Source organism: Petaurus breviceps, unplaced genomic scaffold, assembly GCF_028583685.1.
Source record: "Petaurus breviceps papuanus isolate PSGF00001 unplaced genomic scaffold, PetGlider_PUasm1.0 551, whole genome shotgun sequence".
Classification (NCBI taxonomy): domain Eukaryota; kingdom Metazoa; phylum Chordata; class Mammalia; order Diprotodontia; family Petauridae; genus Petaurus; species Petaurus breviceps.
Window position 1 is genome coordinate 12,415,084 of NW_027186372.1, and position 15,282 is coordinate 12,430,365.

Here is a 15,282-nt window from a genome sequence, read left to right on the forward strand (position 1 = left end):
ATGGATGGATGGATGGATGGATGGATGGATGGATGGATGGATGGATGATGGATGGATGGATGGATGGATGGACAGACAGGAAGATAGACTGATAGGTAGAGAGAGAGAGAGAGAGAGAGGTAGGTAGGTAGGTAGATAGGTAAGTAGGTAAGTAGGTAGATATTAGCTATTACTGTTATTATGAGCACTGGTGTATTATATTAGGCTATATAAAAACCTGTGACTGTCTTTTGTGTTATTTGGTGTGTGTGTGATCATGTTTTGGTGTGCGCACACACGTGCACGTGTGTATGTGTGTGTGCGTGTGTATGTGTGTGTGTAGTTTCATTCTTTTCTTTGTGCTACCAGTGGCTAGCACATAGAAGACACTTACTAAATGCTTGTTGATGGCTTGATTTAAAGGTTTTATGGATGGCTTCATGGTTATAGCTTTTCCCTTAAGAGCGGCAGAAGCCCAAAGTCCTTATAATAAAGAGTAATTGGAGCTTTTCTGCCTACCCCAAAGCTTAGCCTTCTTCTTCTGGCAATTACAAGGATTAATTTATAAACCCTTCCTCTGCTTCCAGGCTTCTCAATGCCAACAAGATCAACTGTCTACGGGTAAACACATTCCAAGATCTGCATAACCTCCACCTGCTCTCCCTGTATGACAATAAACTACAGACCATCAGCAAAGGTCTCTTTGCTCCTCTTCAGTCCATCCAGACCCTGTGAGTACATGGGCCCTGGCAGTGTGGGTCTGGGAAGCGCTACAAGCGTGGGGGAACCTACATCAAACACTCAGCTGACCGTGAAGCCACCAAGATTTGGGCTTAATGCGCTCTCTTAGCAGATAAGCATTCGGCCTGCCAGCTCTCAGTCTCCAACACCTCTCAGTTAGTTAGCCATTCACTCCAAGGACTAGAGAGATGTCTTAATGTTTTCAAGTAAACTATTAAGAGCTGCAGACAAATCCTGGCCCCCCGTTTAAAGACCCAAGCCCTGGAGTTAGACTTCCTGCACGTGTCCCAGTCTGATTTTCAGCCACAGCTTCTAAGTCTAGAGAGGACATGTAACATAGTGAATGTTAAACCTAGAGTCAAGAAGGCCTGGATTTCTTTCTTGCCAAAGACTTTTAATCCTGCATTTAACCTCTCTAGGCCTCATATGTAAAATGAATATACTAACTGTACCTACCTTAGAGGGCTCTTAGGAGGAACACATAAAATAATATATTTAAAGTGCTTTGCAGACCTCCCAGCACTGTTTAAATGTGAGTTTAGCACAATGCCTAGCACATAGTAGGTGCTTCATAAATGTTTGTTGACTACTAATTGAATTATTGATAACATGGAAGCCTTCTGAGATCATTTTATGTATTACATGTTCTCTCAGCAATCAGACACAGGCCCTAAGAACTAAAGCCTGGCTTGGTTGTAAAGAATTCCATGGGTTTGGGGATAGAGTAAGAAATGTATTCTGACCCAGGAGCCAAGCAAAGCTGGAGAATATATGAAGGATTTCTTGGATGGGTGAGAAGACTGGAGGATGAGCATCTGGAAAGTAGCTGACTGCTCTTCCCATGTTCGCCGTTTCTATGTAACAGATCCCCTGGTGCCCCCTCCATAAGTCACATCTGAAAGCAGGCCCCCACCTTCATATATCCTACCCCCCTCCCATCTCTGGCAGGGGGCAAGAGTGGTGGGAGTCTAGAATTCTATTACTCCAACATGAGGGGGGAGAGCAATGGGGCGTGGCGTCACGGGTCATTCCTAATTAACCACCCTGTCTCTCTCTCAGACATTTAGCCCAAAACCCATTTGTGTGCGACTGCCACTTGAAGTGGCTGGCTGACTACCTCCAGGATAACCCAATCGAGACGAGCGGGGCCCGCTGCAGCAGCCCAAGGCGCCTCGCCAACAAGCGCATCAGCCAAATCAAAAGCAAGAAGTTCCGCTGCTCAGGTAATCGGGTTATACTGGCCAGGGCCATGCTTTTCAATTCAGAAATCAGCAGCCCCAGAGAGGCCGCTAATCCAATCTGCAGGACAGTATGTGCTGTAATGGATCCTCACGGAGCATCTTTGCAAATTAAATTGGAGAAATTTGGTTAGCCCTCCAGAAAACCAATTACCTTATGGATTTAAAAGAATACACACACACACACACACACACACATACACACTAAAAGCTGGGCTGGGGTGAGGAGTGGGATGGAGGGGGTGGGAAAGTGGATGGGGAAGTAAAGGAAAAGGAAAACATAATCTGTAGGTTATCTCAGTCTGGTTGGGAACCAGGGAAAGGGTAGCATCTGCATGCACATGTTTTAATGTCCTTGTGGATTGCTTTTAAAAGGAAAAGTGTACTCCCCAAAGAGAGAAATTAAAATCACATTGTTTGATATCCCAAGACAGGCTACAGTTTATACTCGGTCATCTCTGGGGCCTCGCCTTCAGTGCAGTTGTTCATTTCCCACTCTACCGCAGTGCCTGCCCTCCACCCTAGCCTAGACAGGTTCTGGGTTATTCATTAGGTATGTGGGAAGAGGACGAGGCTTGCTTTGGAAGCCTCTGGCCTAGATCTCCAGTTTTTAACCTGTCCTGCCCTGCTGTGCAGCCAGCTCTGCTGGTCTTGGAGCACCCCCTGAAGGGACAGCGGTGCACAGCGAAGTCTCTCAGCCCCTCATGGTTGAAAGAAAAATAGCTCTTATTGACTGAATAGCTAGACAAGTGTGTGGATAAAAATTACTATCATTTATGTCTTTTTTCTACTGGAAAAATCACCATGATAGATTGCGCTCCCAGTGGTGAGAGATTGATAGCATGAGGGGCTAAGATTGGATGTGGACAACTAACAATCTGTGTCACCAAGAAAAGCTCTCTTCTACAACTCCTTCACATCCCCCCCCATCCTCTTTTCCCTCCTCCTTCCTAAGAGTTTCCTCTTAAGATTAGCTTCCTTTGAGAGTTTATAAACTAGTTACTAGAGGAAAGGACTTCCCTGGTAACTAGAAACCTGCAAACTGGGAACAGCTTTATCTTGCTTTGTGGCTGTTGTTCTGTTATCTGCGTTGGACCTTCTGGTACTGTGTCCCAAGTGGAAACAGGAAGATTTTCTTAATCTAACGTGTCAGGGGGACCTAGAGTATGCTCCCCTAGGACTTTGATATACTATGAGAATTTTGCTGCAGTTTGTTTACACTATGAAGCTCGGGCATCCAGAGCATGAGAATTTGCAACCAAAATTCTGGCCATGTTAATTATGCCCTCTCTCATTCTGGTGCCAAATCTCACAAGCCCCTCCCTGCCAACCCTACCCCTTGAGCTCTTTCCTAAGCCTACCAGAGTGCCAGGGTGGAAAACCTTCTCCCCTAAGCCCCTGGCTGCTACTTCAGACAAGCCCATCCCTTTCTGGGGGCCTGAGGAGGTGATGACTGACACCAGCACCCTTCTACCTACTCACACCTCCCTCCTGTCAAGCCTGGCCTGATCTAATTAAGTGTTCTAATCTAAATTGCTCTTGGACGCTCCAACCCAGAGGTTAAGATTGGAATATGTGGGGAGAAGATGAGGAAGGACAGGATGCCATCTGCCAGCTGTAATCTCTCTGTCTCTGATGGGGCTGACACTAGCTTGGCCCAGGATGGAGAGGAAAGACATAAGCTAGTGGGGACCTGGAGTCAATTAAATAGAAGCCTCCACAAAATAAGAGAAGCAACAGGCTGATTTAGCTAGTTCCAAGGAATGCCACTACCCTGGAACACGGGGCTAATCAAAACAAGCAAGAATATATGATTTTACTGACCATCAGACCAGGTCCTCACATTCTGGAATTCCCTTCAGAAGTGTTGTTGTTCAGTTCTTTCAGTCATGTCCGACTCTTCCTGACCCCATTTGGGGTTTTCTTGGCAAAGACACAGGAGTGGTTTGCGATTTCCTTCTCCAGCTCGTTTTACAGATTAGGAAACTGAGGCAAACAGGGTTAAGTGATTTGCCCAGGGTCATAAAGCTAGTAAGTCTCAGGCTAGATTTGACCTCAGGTCGTCCTGACTCCAGGCCAGATGCTCTATAGGAAGTCACCTCAGATTTTTGAAGATGTGTCTCCCTCTTTTAAGAGTTTTTGTCTTTGTTCTTGTCACCTTGAAAGGCAAGTATAATCTAATGCAACACACACACACACACACACACCCCACATGCTAGACTTCAAAGCAAGTCACAAAGACTTGGACATGATGGGAAAAAATGAATGACCATGTGTCTTATGTTCATATGTCCATACCATATGAGAATCATTTAAAAAGTCTTGGGATGTTTAAACCTGGAGAAGAGATTTGGGGAGGACTTTATCTTCAAGGAAGTCCTACAAGCAGAAGCTGAGCTATGAACGAAGATTCCTTTCCATAGGTGTTGAGGTCCCTTTGAACTCTCAAAGTCTGTGCTTCTTTTCCCGTGTAAGAAAAATCAGGTGCCACCAATTCCCAATTATGTGAAGGGGTGGGGTTGGGAGGGAAGCAGGGAGAAGTCCAGTCTGAAAAATAAATCCCTGTCTCCCTTTCAGTTCCCTCCTCAGACTAACTTTTACATTATAATTGCTAAAAAGGAAACAGAACAGACTGGCTCTGGCCAATCAATTTGAATTTTCCCTTTTTCTGTCTGCCTCTCCTTTCTGGTAGAGGTGGTAAAGAGCAGTCACATTATTAGTGGTGAGACTAAAAGAGCAAGAGAGAGGGAAATGGAAGAGACCGGCCATACCTAGCTCCTGATTAATAAAAAGTTTGAGTTGCCAGAGACTAGACGGCTGAATATTCCTCCCAAAGGGAACACCCCCAAATCGAGCTAGGAGTTCAGGGTTCTGAGCAGGTTCAGAGGGACCCTGCAGAGTTAGGGGCCTCTGTAACAAGAAGACAAGGTTGCCCAAAAACCTAACCAGCCTCCTCAGTTGCTTCATTGATGTTTATTGGGCTTTTAATAAACAAAAAAACCCTCAGAAATATCGTTTGCATGATGTAGATATTATAGCAGATGAGAAGAAAGAAAGAGGGAAATAGAGGAAAAGAGGGAAACCTTGACAGCAGAAGTATAAGAGAAAGAGTCCTCAGGTGACTTCACTGCCCCTGAAACCAAGGCATTCCTAAGTCAGAGAGCAGAAGATACTGGGCAGCACTGTTCTTATGGTATAGGGAGCTCTGTGTCTGAAATTGTCTGGTTTCTAAGAGACACTGGGGAGAAAAAGAAGGGCAAATGACAGAGATTAAGTTTGGCAGATAATAACTCTTCGTTTTACTTTGCCCTAAAAGCTCCCCTATTGAAAAGATGGGTGATTTAATTAAAACCCAATTAGAGTTCTGCTTCTGAAACTTGGAAAGCCATTCTTCGGCTGGGCCACATCTGGTTTCCTGGCTGTCTCATCTCTGCTTCTTAATATCAGCAGCATCCGGTGCCTGGGGCTGATATCGGGTCAGAGGTGAATACACTGGTGGCTCGTGTAATCTGGGCATTGGATTAAGCCTTTCTGAAAAGCAATGGGCTGACTGGGTGAAAACCTAAAAGCTGTTCCCAGAATAATATATATATATATATATATATATTGCGTTTAAAGTCTGTCCACTGTGTATTATTTTTCCTCTATGGTATAGGCATGTATATGACATAATATCAGGTTTGGGGAAAAAAAAAAAAAAAACGTGGTGATACCTTGGCTCTGCCCAGTTTGGAGGCTGTTTGATTTTTGGTCAAATCAAATGGTGAGATGATTTCCGTGGAATCACAATATGTTAGAGCAAGGAGGGAAGAGACCATAGAGATCATCTAATCCTGTCCCCTTCATTTTTCAGAAGAGGAAACTGAGGCTCAAGGAAGGAATGTAACTTGCCCAAGGCCACACAGCAAGATCCAAAAGTAGGATTCGAACCCAGACCTCTAACTCCTTGATTAGTGTTCTTACCACGATAATTCATTATTCGTTTTTTTTTTTCTTCCTGGAGAAGTAAAAAAAAGAAGTAAGATGAAGTGATACGGTTTGTTCATGTGAAGAGAAGGATTTTTCCCTAGTCCTGGCATTGCTATTCTTCTCTCTCCTTCAGATGCTGAATTTAGAGTCATATGACCAAAGAATTTCCACATTCATTTACAAATTTCAAAGCTGTCTCTGATGCTTACCATCTGGGTGACCTTTGACAAATCACTCAACCCCCCCTCAGTTTCCTTATCTGTAAAATTAGGAGGTTGGTGGACATGGCATCTGAAGTCCCATTCAGCTCTCAATCTTTGACCCTGTGAGAATCACAGGCCCAGAGAAAGCCAAGCATGAGTAAGGCTCAACTCCTGAGTTCCACTGTAGTGAGTCTGGACTTCCTAGAGGCCTGACTTTTCTCCTAAATGGGAGCTCCACAGAACTGGGGGAGTTCTCCAATGATAGCCCCAGTGACAGCCTTTTCAGAGAGAGTTAGGTAGTCTTAGTATCTACCTCCACAGAGAAGAACAATTTCATTTGTAAAAATTTCAGATCTAATGACAGAGTTAAATAGTGAGTATCTCCTGAGAAGAACCCCATGGGGATAGGCCCTGAACAGCTGGAAATATGTTTACAGAGAATGAGTAAACCCCCAGTAATCAGCAAACCTTCATCACCTCTGGATAGTGGTTTGAATAGTGATTTCCCAGTCCTTGGAATAACACACACACTCACACTCACACATACACATACAAGTGTATAGTGAGTATGTAGTGTATATACATATATATACACATATAAGTGTGTATGGATGATTATATGTGTATAAATACATATATATGTGTGTGCTTTATATTTTTATTCTGATTTAAGCATTAAAACTAAGAATAAATGGAAAAATCTAAAGAGAATTATCTTCACCTAAATTTTTAGAAAAAGATAACTTGGTTCAGCCTATGCATAAACAAAAAAAAAACAAACAAAACAAAACACAACATAGTCCCAGTGCCAGGTTTTAGAATCTAAGAATCTGGCTTCAAATCCTAACTCTGTTACTTTTTATTCTTGGGAAAGTCTCTTTCCCTCCTTGAACCTCAGTTTCCTCCTCTGTAAAATGAGGGGGTTTGGACAAGATGATCTTAAAGGTCTAAATCCTATGAGTCCCTCAGTTCTCAAATGGTTATGGCCCATGTCATTCTATTTTCTTTCCTTTATCAGTTCTATATTAGAAATTTAAAAGCCCCCAGACAATTCTGTGGGTCAGGGGTGATATCCCATAAAAGATAGTGTTTGGGAGACAAATGTGCCTGTTGAATTTCTTGAGTCCCAACAAATGCTAAACATCTTGTTCCCGATGTTGAGACCCTGATCTGTCTCCCAGTGTTATTTTGCAACATCACTTCTTTCCCAGTCCCATGCCTCCAATTGATCTGGAGGAAGATGGGAAAATATTGTAAAGCAGTGGTGGAATACCCATAATTGTTTCAGTGAGACCTCTGGACCTAGAAGTGATGAGACAGTAGATTGTCTAGGAAGAATCTGGCTTAGCCCTGGGGAGGAATTGAAGGGTAAAATGATAAAATGCATTAGCTAATCTTTGTCAATAGTAATGGGACCACTTATTGAGAGAACACATTTCACTTTTCAAGTGCTGTTCATGTGAATTGCCTGGCTTCAATCCTACTCTGTATTCCTGAGAGGTAAGGAAGCCTGGGAATAATTTCACAGTTAGGAAAAGTAGGGAACAGAATGGTATGTCATTTGTTTGTTGCTCTTTACCAGATTTTTACTGTCAAAGTGTTTCTGTTGGGAAATGTCTATTGTTTTACGTGGAGTTGACAGGGAGGCATTTGCTGCTATCACGCAAGGAGGAAGGGGGTCTCACTATCTATGAAATTTGGAAACCACTCAGCACAAGCTCCTGCTGCTCTGGATTCCCTTTCAGCTCATTCCAAAATAGTTTCAGTGGGGGGTGGGGAATGGGGTCAAAGATGCAGCCCCGGGACTGTGATGTGCCCAGATGCCAGCTCCAGGCTCCCAAGCAGCTGGCGCAGTCTTGTAAATACCTTCTTGAGGCCTGAAATGTTCCCACTGGGTGCGATTGAGGTCAACTCCAAACCTTCCAAGTTTGTGTCTCTAACAAGCCTCTATACCCGCTGCCACCTCTGTGCATCCGCCACTGTGTCTCCCCCTGTGCCAGGTGGAAAGGGGGGAAGCCGGTCCTCTGTCCTTGGAAGCCCTTCGGCAGGAGCTCCCCCGAGGCACTGACAGGCCCCCAGCAGCTGCGGCCTCTGCCGAGGCCAAGTGACCGAGCCTCGTGCGTCCAGGCTGGCCAGGCTGGTGCTCCCTCTGCGCGCTGTTTCCCTCTCTGTGATGCTGCTGCCTAACCTTGACTCTGACTGGCCACAGGGCTTTCCTTTGTGCTTGATCTAACCATGTGGTGGAATGATAGAAACAGAACATGGTTCTGTCAAGCACCGCGGAAAGCTCCGTGTTTTTCTGCAGCATGGCCCAGCGCCTCCTCCGCCTCCTCCTCCTCCTCCTCCTCCTCCTCCTGCTGCTGCTGCTGCTGCTGCTCCGCCGCCACCGGGACTCTTCTCTTCTCTGCTGCGGAGCGCCGCCGCCGGGAATGCCGTCTCCACCGGCCTCGGGCCTTGCCACAGCCGGGACCATCTGGGCTTCAGCCCCTCAGTCTCCTAGCCCTCTACCGAGCGGGGCACGGCACTGGAAGGGACTGAAGGATGAACCGAGGAAATGCATGGACCCAGTTCTGTCCATCGTAGTGGCAGCACGCATTTAGGGAGCACTCATTTCCAAGTGGTATACCTGTGAAGTCCCCGACTTTGTCTACTCTGTGTTCTTATTGGGGGGGAGGGGGAGAGAGATGGGAATTATTTTGCAGGTAGGAAAAGTAGGGAACAGCAGGTGGATTCAGGTATCCAAGATCACACAGCAAGTCGGTGCCAAAGGCTAAACTTGAATCCAAGTCTCTAAACCAACTCAGCAAGGTGCATGCCCAGGATCCTGGGATGACAGAAGGAGACCCATGGTGTTTGTCTTCGTCCCTCCCCCCTTAGGGGAAAGGAAGGAGTTACCCACTTGAATCGAGATACTCCCGTATTGACTGGGTGAACTTGGAGTGTCCTGACTCAGCTCCTGGTACGGGGAAGAAGGACAAACACCGGAGGTCTCCTCCTCCCAGCCTATGCACATACGCGTTGCATTGCTTCATATGGGAAAATCTCAACCCAGAATTTTTATCCCAGTAAAGCTTTTCCAAAGGCTTTGTGTTAGGAGTATCACACTACTTCTGGCCTCCCTCAGCCTTGAGGGTAAGAAATAATGGGCAGAACTTTAGAGGGAGTCTAGAAATTTAGCAGCGGGGTGGGTCCACCTTGGCAAGCAGAGGTGAGGGAAGCACTCTGGATGGCCCTGCCATCCTTGGCTGGGTCCCAGACGGGTCCCTGTGCTGCTCAGCATTCACCCACAGCTTCCAAGCCTTGAGCATTAGGAGGGCCAAAAGCCAAGGCTGCCCGTAGAAGAGATGTTTTCCTTTACCGAGGTTAGGCACCCCCGTGGGGACCCTGTGGAGGAATAAAGGTTTTGTGGATACGGGTCCTTTGTTTCTCATCCCCCAATCCCCGTTACTACCGCCTAATCCTACTCCCCTCTAGGTGGACATATTATAAACTGTGATAGCTACTGCCATGCAGAATGGGCTCAATCTCATAAAACCATGGACTTTTGATCTGGGAGAGGCCTTAGAAATTATCTCCTCAGTCCCTTCATTTACATAGATGGAAACTCTGGCCCAGAAAGGTGCATGACCTTTCCAAGGTCATACAGCTAATAATTAGCAGAGTTGAAATGCAAACCCTAGTACTCAAAGATAATAATTAACAGAAATGAAATTCAGACCAGAATTAGAGAATGTGAGAGTTGGAAGGGATGGCTGCGGCCATCTAATCCATACCATATATGGTATTCTGGTTCCAACTCTGAACTCCATGTTGTTATTCTTTCCCAATCCAATGTTCAGGACCTAGGCTCCCAGCTTGTGTTCCACCATGTGTGTCACTGTATGATTCTGAGTGGTTTGCGGACCTCAGTTTACCCACAGTGCAGAAATCAGTCCTATTGACCAATAATATAAGAGCAGTAGAACATTAAGTAGGTGATTGTTTTAATACTCAATATCATGGCTTTCTCTCAAGGTACTATGTCTGTCATTATAGAATGGAAATTTTGTAGGGAATATAGACAATTCAGATGAATTTCCTCCTCCCTCAAAAGCACATCAGGGGTGGCTAGGTGGCACAGTGAATAGACCACCGGCCCTGGAGTCAGGAGGACCTGAGTTCAAATCCAGCCTCAGACACTTAACACAAAAACTAGCCATGTGACCTTGGGCAAGTCACTTAACCCCAAGTGCCCTCCAAAAAGCAAAAAAAAAAAAAAGCACATTAATACCTTTGTAATAGCTTCAAAATAAACATGAGCCCCAGAACTTTCCTTTTTTCTACTGCCATACTCTCTCTACTGAGATGGATTGTTTATGATGGGGGGGAAGAATCTCCCAACCAGCCCTTAATCATGCTCCTTCAATCATTTGGATCTTAAAATGCCCTGTCCAGTTTAGTCCTAAAAAAAAGCAGCGCATGGCCAGAAGGCCACAGTCATTTGACTCAGCCTTGCGGGCAGATGGTTAGGGTGTGCATTAGTTTCTCTGATGGGAATAACTTAATAGGGCAGCCACCTGCCCAAGTGATCACCAGGCTTCTAGTAAAATAGTAAATGTTATCAGGTTACTGGCGTCTGATTCCCTCTGCCTTTGCAGACTAATGGATGGGTTTGAGTGCCTGGCAAAGCTCCGTATGTGCTATTCATCACTTCTGACTGTGTGCTTGTCCAGATAACTCTCTTTAGCCGACAAAACCCTGCACACTTTCATTCTTCCCCATTATCTTTCTGTCCTGTGTCCCTTCTTCTCTCTCTGCTTCTGTCTCTTTTTCTTTCAACCATCTCATCTTGAGGGATGTGGGGGTGGGGTGGGAGGGACAAAAGGCAAGGGGGAAAGAATCCTAGAGCAGTTCTGGAATGATCAGTTCCCACCTGTGGCATGAGTGTTAACAGTCCAAAGTTGATCCAATTATTCTATAGGATCTATCCGCCCAGCTAGAGGTTTTCAAGAACTCCAGTGGGACACGCTGACTTTCCCCTCTCTAGCAGTTGCCCATGGATGAAGAGAAAGGACATGCCATTAAGGCAGCAGCCTCGATGGTGCCCCACCTAACATTTTAGCTCTGTATGCAGGGAGAGGGATTCCAAACTGCTGCTGGCAGGCATGCAAATGTTCTATTCCCTGTGTGTGTGCCCCTCTCCTGGAGAACATCGCCTGAGCAGGAATTAATAATGCAATTGTGTTACTGATGGAAAAATGTGGATTCTCCCCTGCCTCTCCTTATTAAAGGTTTTAGGTTCCTCCCTCCCAACCCGATCACACAAATATTGTTCAGAGCTGCCTGCTGGAAGGGAAGGGGGGGTGGTGAGGGGAAAAGGCATGGGGCCAAGATGACATCAGCTCTCTTAAGGCCTATTTCAAGTGGAGGTTTATAGCCCTGCTCAAAAGCCTCCAAGAATTCTTCATTCCAAATGCCCCTGAAGAGGAGGAGTCCTGCCTTCCTGCAGTTAGCCCTCTCCTCCTAAATATTTCTGGCAGTGACAAATCTGCATTGAGATTGCCACTGACTTTTAAGGCTCTGGAAAAGTTAAAAGTACTTTTTGGTAGCTATAATCATTAGATCTAACAAATGACTCTGAGGTGCTTGGGGTAGTTCAGTAATGAAATACAAAGTGACAAGGCTAGCATTTCAGGCCAGGCCTGGGTTAGAAAGCCTTAGATTGCATGTACTTTTATTAACAATTGTCCCACACATAGAAAGATCACATCCCAACCCGGTCTTTATTACTAATAATTACAATTGTAACAAAGGAAAAAAAAAGAAAGCTGAGAATAATGGATAAGTCCAGTAGATCTGATTGCAAGATTGCTTTATTAAAATGGGTTAGTATGTTTGTCACAAAGATATGTCTGTTGTAATCTAGTCATATTGTGAAGAAGGTTCTTGCTAGGTACAAACTGGCCTCCCTTTGAATAAGATGAAAATGCATTTAATAGGCTACTATCCTCAAATGCTATCTTTTAGTCAGTGCCCCTCTTTTTTTTAGGTCCTCTAATTGTTGTAAAGCAAATGATGTACCTTGTCTGCCTCTCTCTGCTTTCCTTTGATCAGTACCTCTGATATCTTGGTTCAAAAATCCCATTATAAACACTTTCATAAATGAGACGCAATGCTTCTTCACTTCTACTCATGGATCCGTCAAAAGAGAGCAAGTTATTTGGCAAGGAACTGCCACGTGGGGCTCTGTCTGGAGCTTCACAAGCTGAAGTGTCTCGGGAAAACCATCCATGTCAGTATAGTCAGGGGGGACAGACCTAGAGAGCCCTGGGCAGCCAATCTGCCTAATACATTGAGACAAAAAGCCTGACGGTATGGAAACTCATGTGCTTTTTGCATCACACAGATTGGGATAGAACAGGCCCCAGAGCTCCCTCGGTTTTAAATAAATGCCTGCCACCTAGGAATCAGTGGAAATGTGAGTAAAGGGAAGCTAAGGAGTGAGAAAGTTTGTCCTGGTCATTCTAATCATCACCCAAAAGAAAAGAGACCAATGCCACTTCAGTCACCACTAATTTCGCATTTATAATCATTCATTGGATTGGCCTAAAGTTTGCCTTTGTTTTGTTGATAAAGAAAGGCTTCACTAAGTTAAGAGTATAAATAAGATTACACAAGCAGCTTTTAAACTACATATAAAAAACAGTTTTTAAGTCCCTTTGGGGTATAGAAACTACACATTTTTGTAATAAAAATTTGAAACTTCAGATATGAAATTACAAATAATTCTCATCTCTTTATTAAAGCAGTTCCCTTAAACACCTCCCAGAGGCAGTGTATCATTAGTTCATTTCTAGTTCCTATATATCTCAAAGAAATAAAAATTAATTTCTTTAAAATTATTTTTCTAATCTGGCCTTCCCCACCAGCCCAGTTAATCTAAATTAGCGACATTTAACAGCAATAGCTACAAAAGCACTTCCAATTTCTTGATTATTTTTTAAAATTTTGATCCCTGAGCCTCTGAGTAAAAGTATGTCTAAGCGTTTGTCTATAAATAATTGGTACCAGGAAAACTTGGGTGGTAGAGTGGGGAGAAGCAGGGAAGAGGTGGATAGTACCAGAAAAGTATATAAATTTTATTCAGAATATTAGAGCAAGAAAACCATTTAGAGATTATCTAGTCCAGGTCCCTCGTTTTTTTTTTTAAAGTAATCGGGGTTAAGTAACTTGCTCAAGGTTACACGGCCAGTTATTTCTGGGTGCGGTGCTGAGTATCTGAGCCCGGATTTGATCCCCAGGTCATCCGGACACTGGAGCCGGTGCTCTTACTCGCTGAGCCACCTGGCTGCCCCCCAGGTCCCTCATTTTAAAAGCAAGGAAACCCAGAGAGAGAGAGGGGACATAACTTGCTCCAAGGTCACACAATTAGGACAGAGTAAAGCTGGGCCTGGAGGGGCCCTTCTAGTTTAATGCTTGTCCTACTGTCCAATCACTCAATCTATCAATCAATAAACATTAATGACTCACCATGTGCCAGGCACTCTGCTATCAGCACGAAGGATGCAAAAAGAAACAGAAGACAGTACCTGTCCTCAGGGAGCTTACAATCTAATGAATCAGTCTCTAGAAAAGAGAGAGCATCTGTGGACAGACTACTGCAGCAGGATACCTCGGTTTTCCTTCCTCTCTTCCCATCCTTTCCTGACTCTTGGGATATGTGTGAAGCTGATGTGGCTCCTGTTCTGCCTTCCTGCCCAGGTTCTGAGGACTATCGGAACAAATTCAGTGGGGATTGCTTCATGGACCTTGTGTGTCCTGAGAAGTGTCGCTGTGAAGGCACCATCGTGGACTGCTCCAACCAGAAACTGGTCCGGATCCCCAGCCACATCCCAGAATATGTGACTGACCTGTAAGTCTTCTGACACTCACTAGGCCCTCTCTGGTCACCAATACCAATATCCATCCTATAGACCAGCCAGCTGTTGGCCCTGTTGAATTGGGTATGTTCCATTGCTATTGATGGAAACCTAACTTGGTCATGAGTCTGGGGAGGGAGGGGGGTGAGGCAGTACCCAGAAAAGACAAATATTTCTGGCCTCCCAGAAGATCATGACTATGAAGCTGCTAAAATGGTTCACCAGATAGTCATCAAGCATTTATAAAGTCTCCGTTCTGTGCCAAGAACGGTGCTAAACTTTGATGACACAAAGAAAGGCCAAAACCTAGTCCCTGCCTTCAAGGAGCTTACATTCTAATGGAGGAGAAACATACAGACAGCTGTGTACATATAAGTATATACAGGCAGATGAGAGATAATGTCAGAGGGAAGGCACCAGCATCAAGGGGAGCCAGGAAAGGCCTCTTGAAGACAGGGAGATTTTTAGCTGAGATTTGAAGGAATCCAAAAGGCAGAAATGAGGAGAGAGAACATTCCAGGGATAGGTGAAAACCAGTAAAAAAAAAAATGCCTTCTTCCAGAAGCAACAATGAGGCAAGTACTGCTGGATTGTAGAGTATAAGGGGAGGGTAAAGTATGAAAAGATTAGAGAGGGAAGAGGGGCATAATAAGGGTATTTTGTTAACTAATTTATGCTAATGAAGGTATCAGTGGGCAAACCATAATTACAGTATCCAAAACGTCATCGAGAGTTAGGGATATGTCTTTTTTTTACCACAGCGCTGCATTACAAATAGCATTCCTTGGGCACATATTAAAAGAAAATTGTTTCCCATTGCCTAAGCAGAGGGAGGCAGCTCAGAGATGTGGTGGGTGGCCTGAGATATTTTTAAAATGTACATGTGCTATGGTCAAAAGAGCAACGGGTTTGGAGTTGGAAAAACTTCGGTTTGAATTCTGGCCTGCGGTGTCTTATTAGCCACTTGACAATAGGCAAGTTACCTCATTTATTTGGCTCTCAGTTTCTTCATATGGGGAAATTGTGACCATGTTAATAGTAGCTAGCATTTCTATAAGCACTCTTTAGCTTTCCAAAGAGCTTTACATGTGTTAACTCATTTGATCCTATCAACAACCTTGGGAAGTAGATGCTGTCATTATCCCTATTTTACAGATGAGGAAACTGAGATACATAAGAAGTTAAGTGACTTGCCCAGGGTCACAAAGTCAATAAGTTTTGAGGCAGGATTTGAACTCAAGTCTTCTTGACTCC

The 15,282-nt window shown here is 44.6% G+C and overlaps 1 protein-coding gene across 1 annotated transcript in view; it reads left to right on the forward strand.

Annotated features, from left to right (window-relative positions):
- Positions 1–15,282, forward strand: part of SLIT3 (slit guidance ligand 3) — an 818,102-nt gene that overhangs the window by 681,842 nt on the left and 120,978 nt on the right. Inside the window, exons 14-16 of the mRNA XM_069102723.1 lie at positions 567–710; positions 1,780–1,943; positions 13,871–14,021. Coding sequence (XP_068958824.1) covers positions 567–710; positions 1,780–1,943; positions 13,871–14,021 — 459 coding nt within the window. The remainder of the gene's footprint in view (positions 1–566; positions 711–1,779; positions 1,944–13,870; positions 14,022–15,282) is intronic.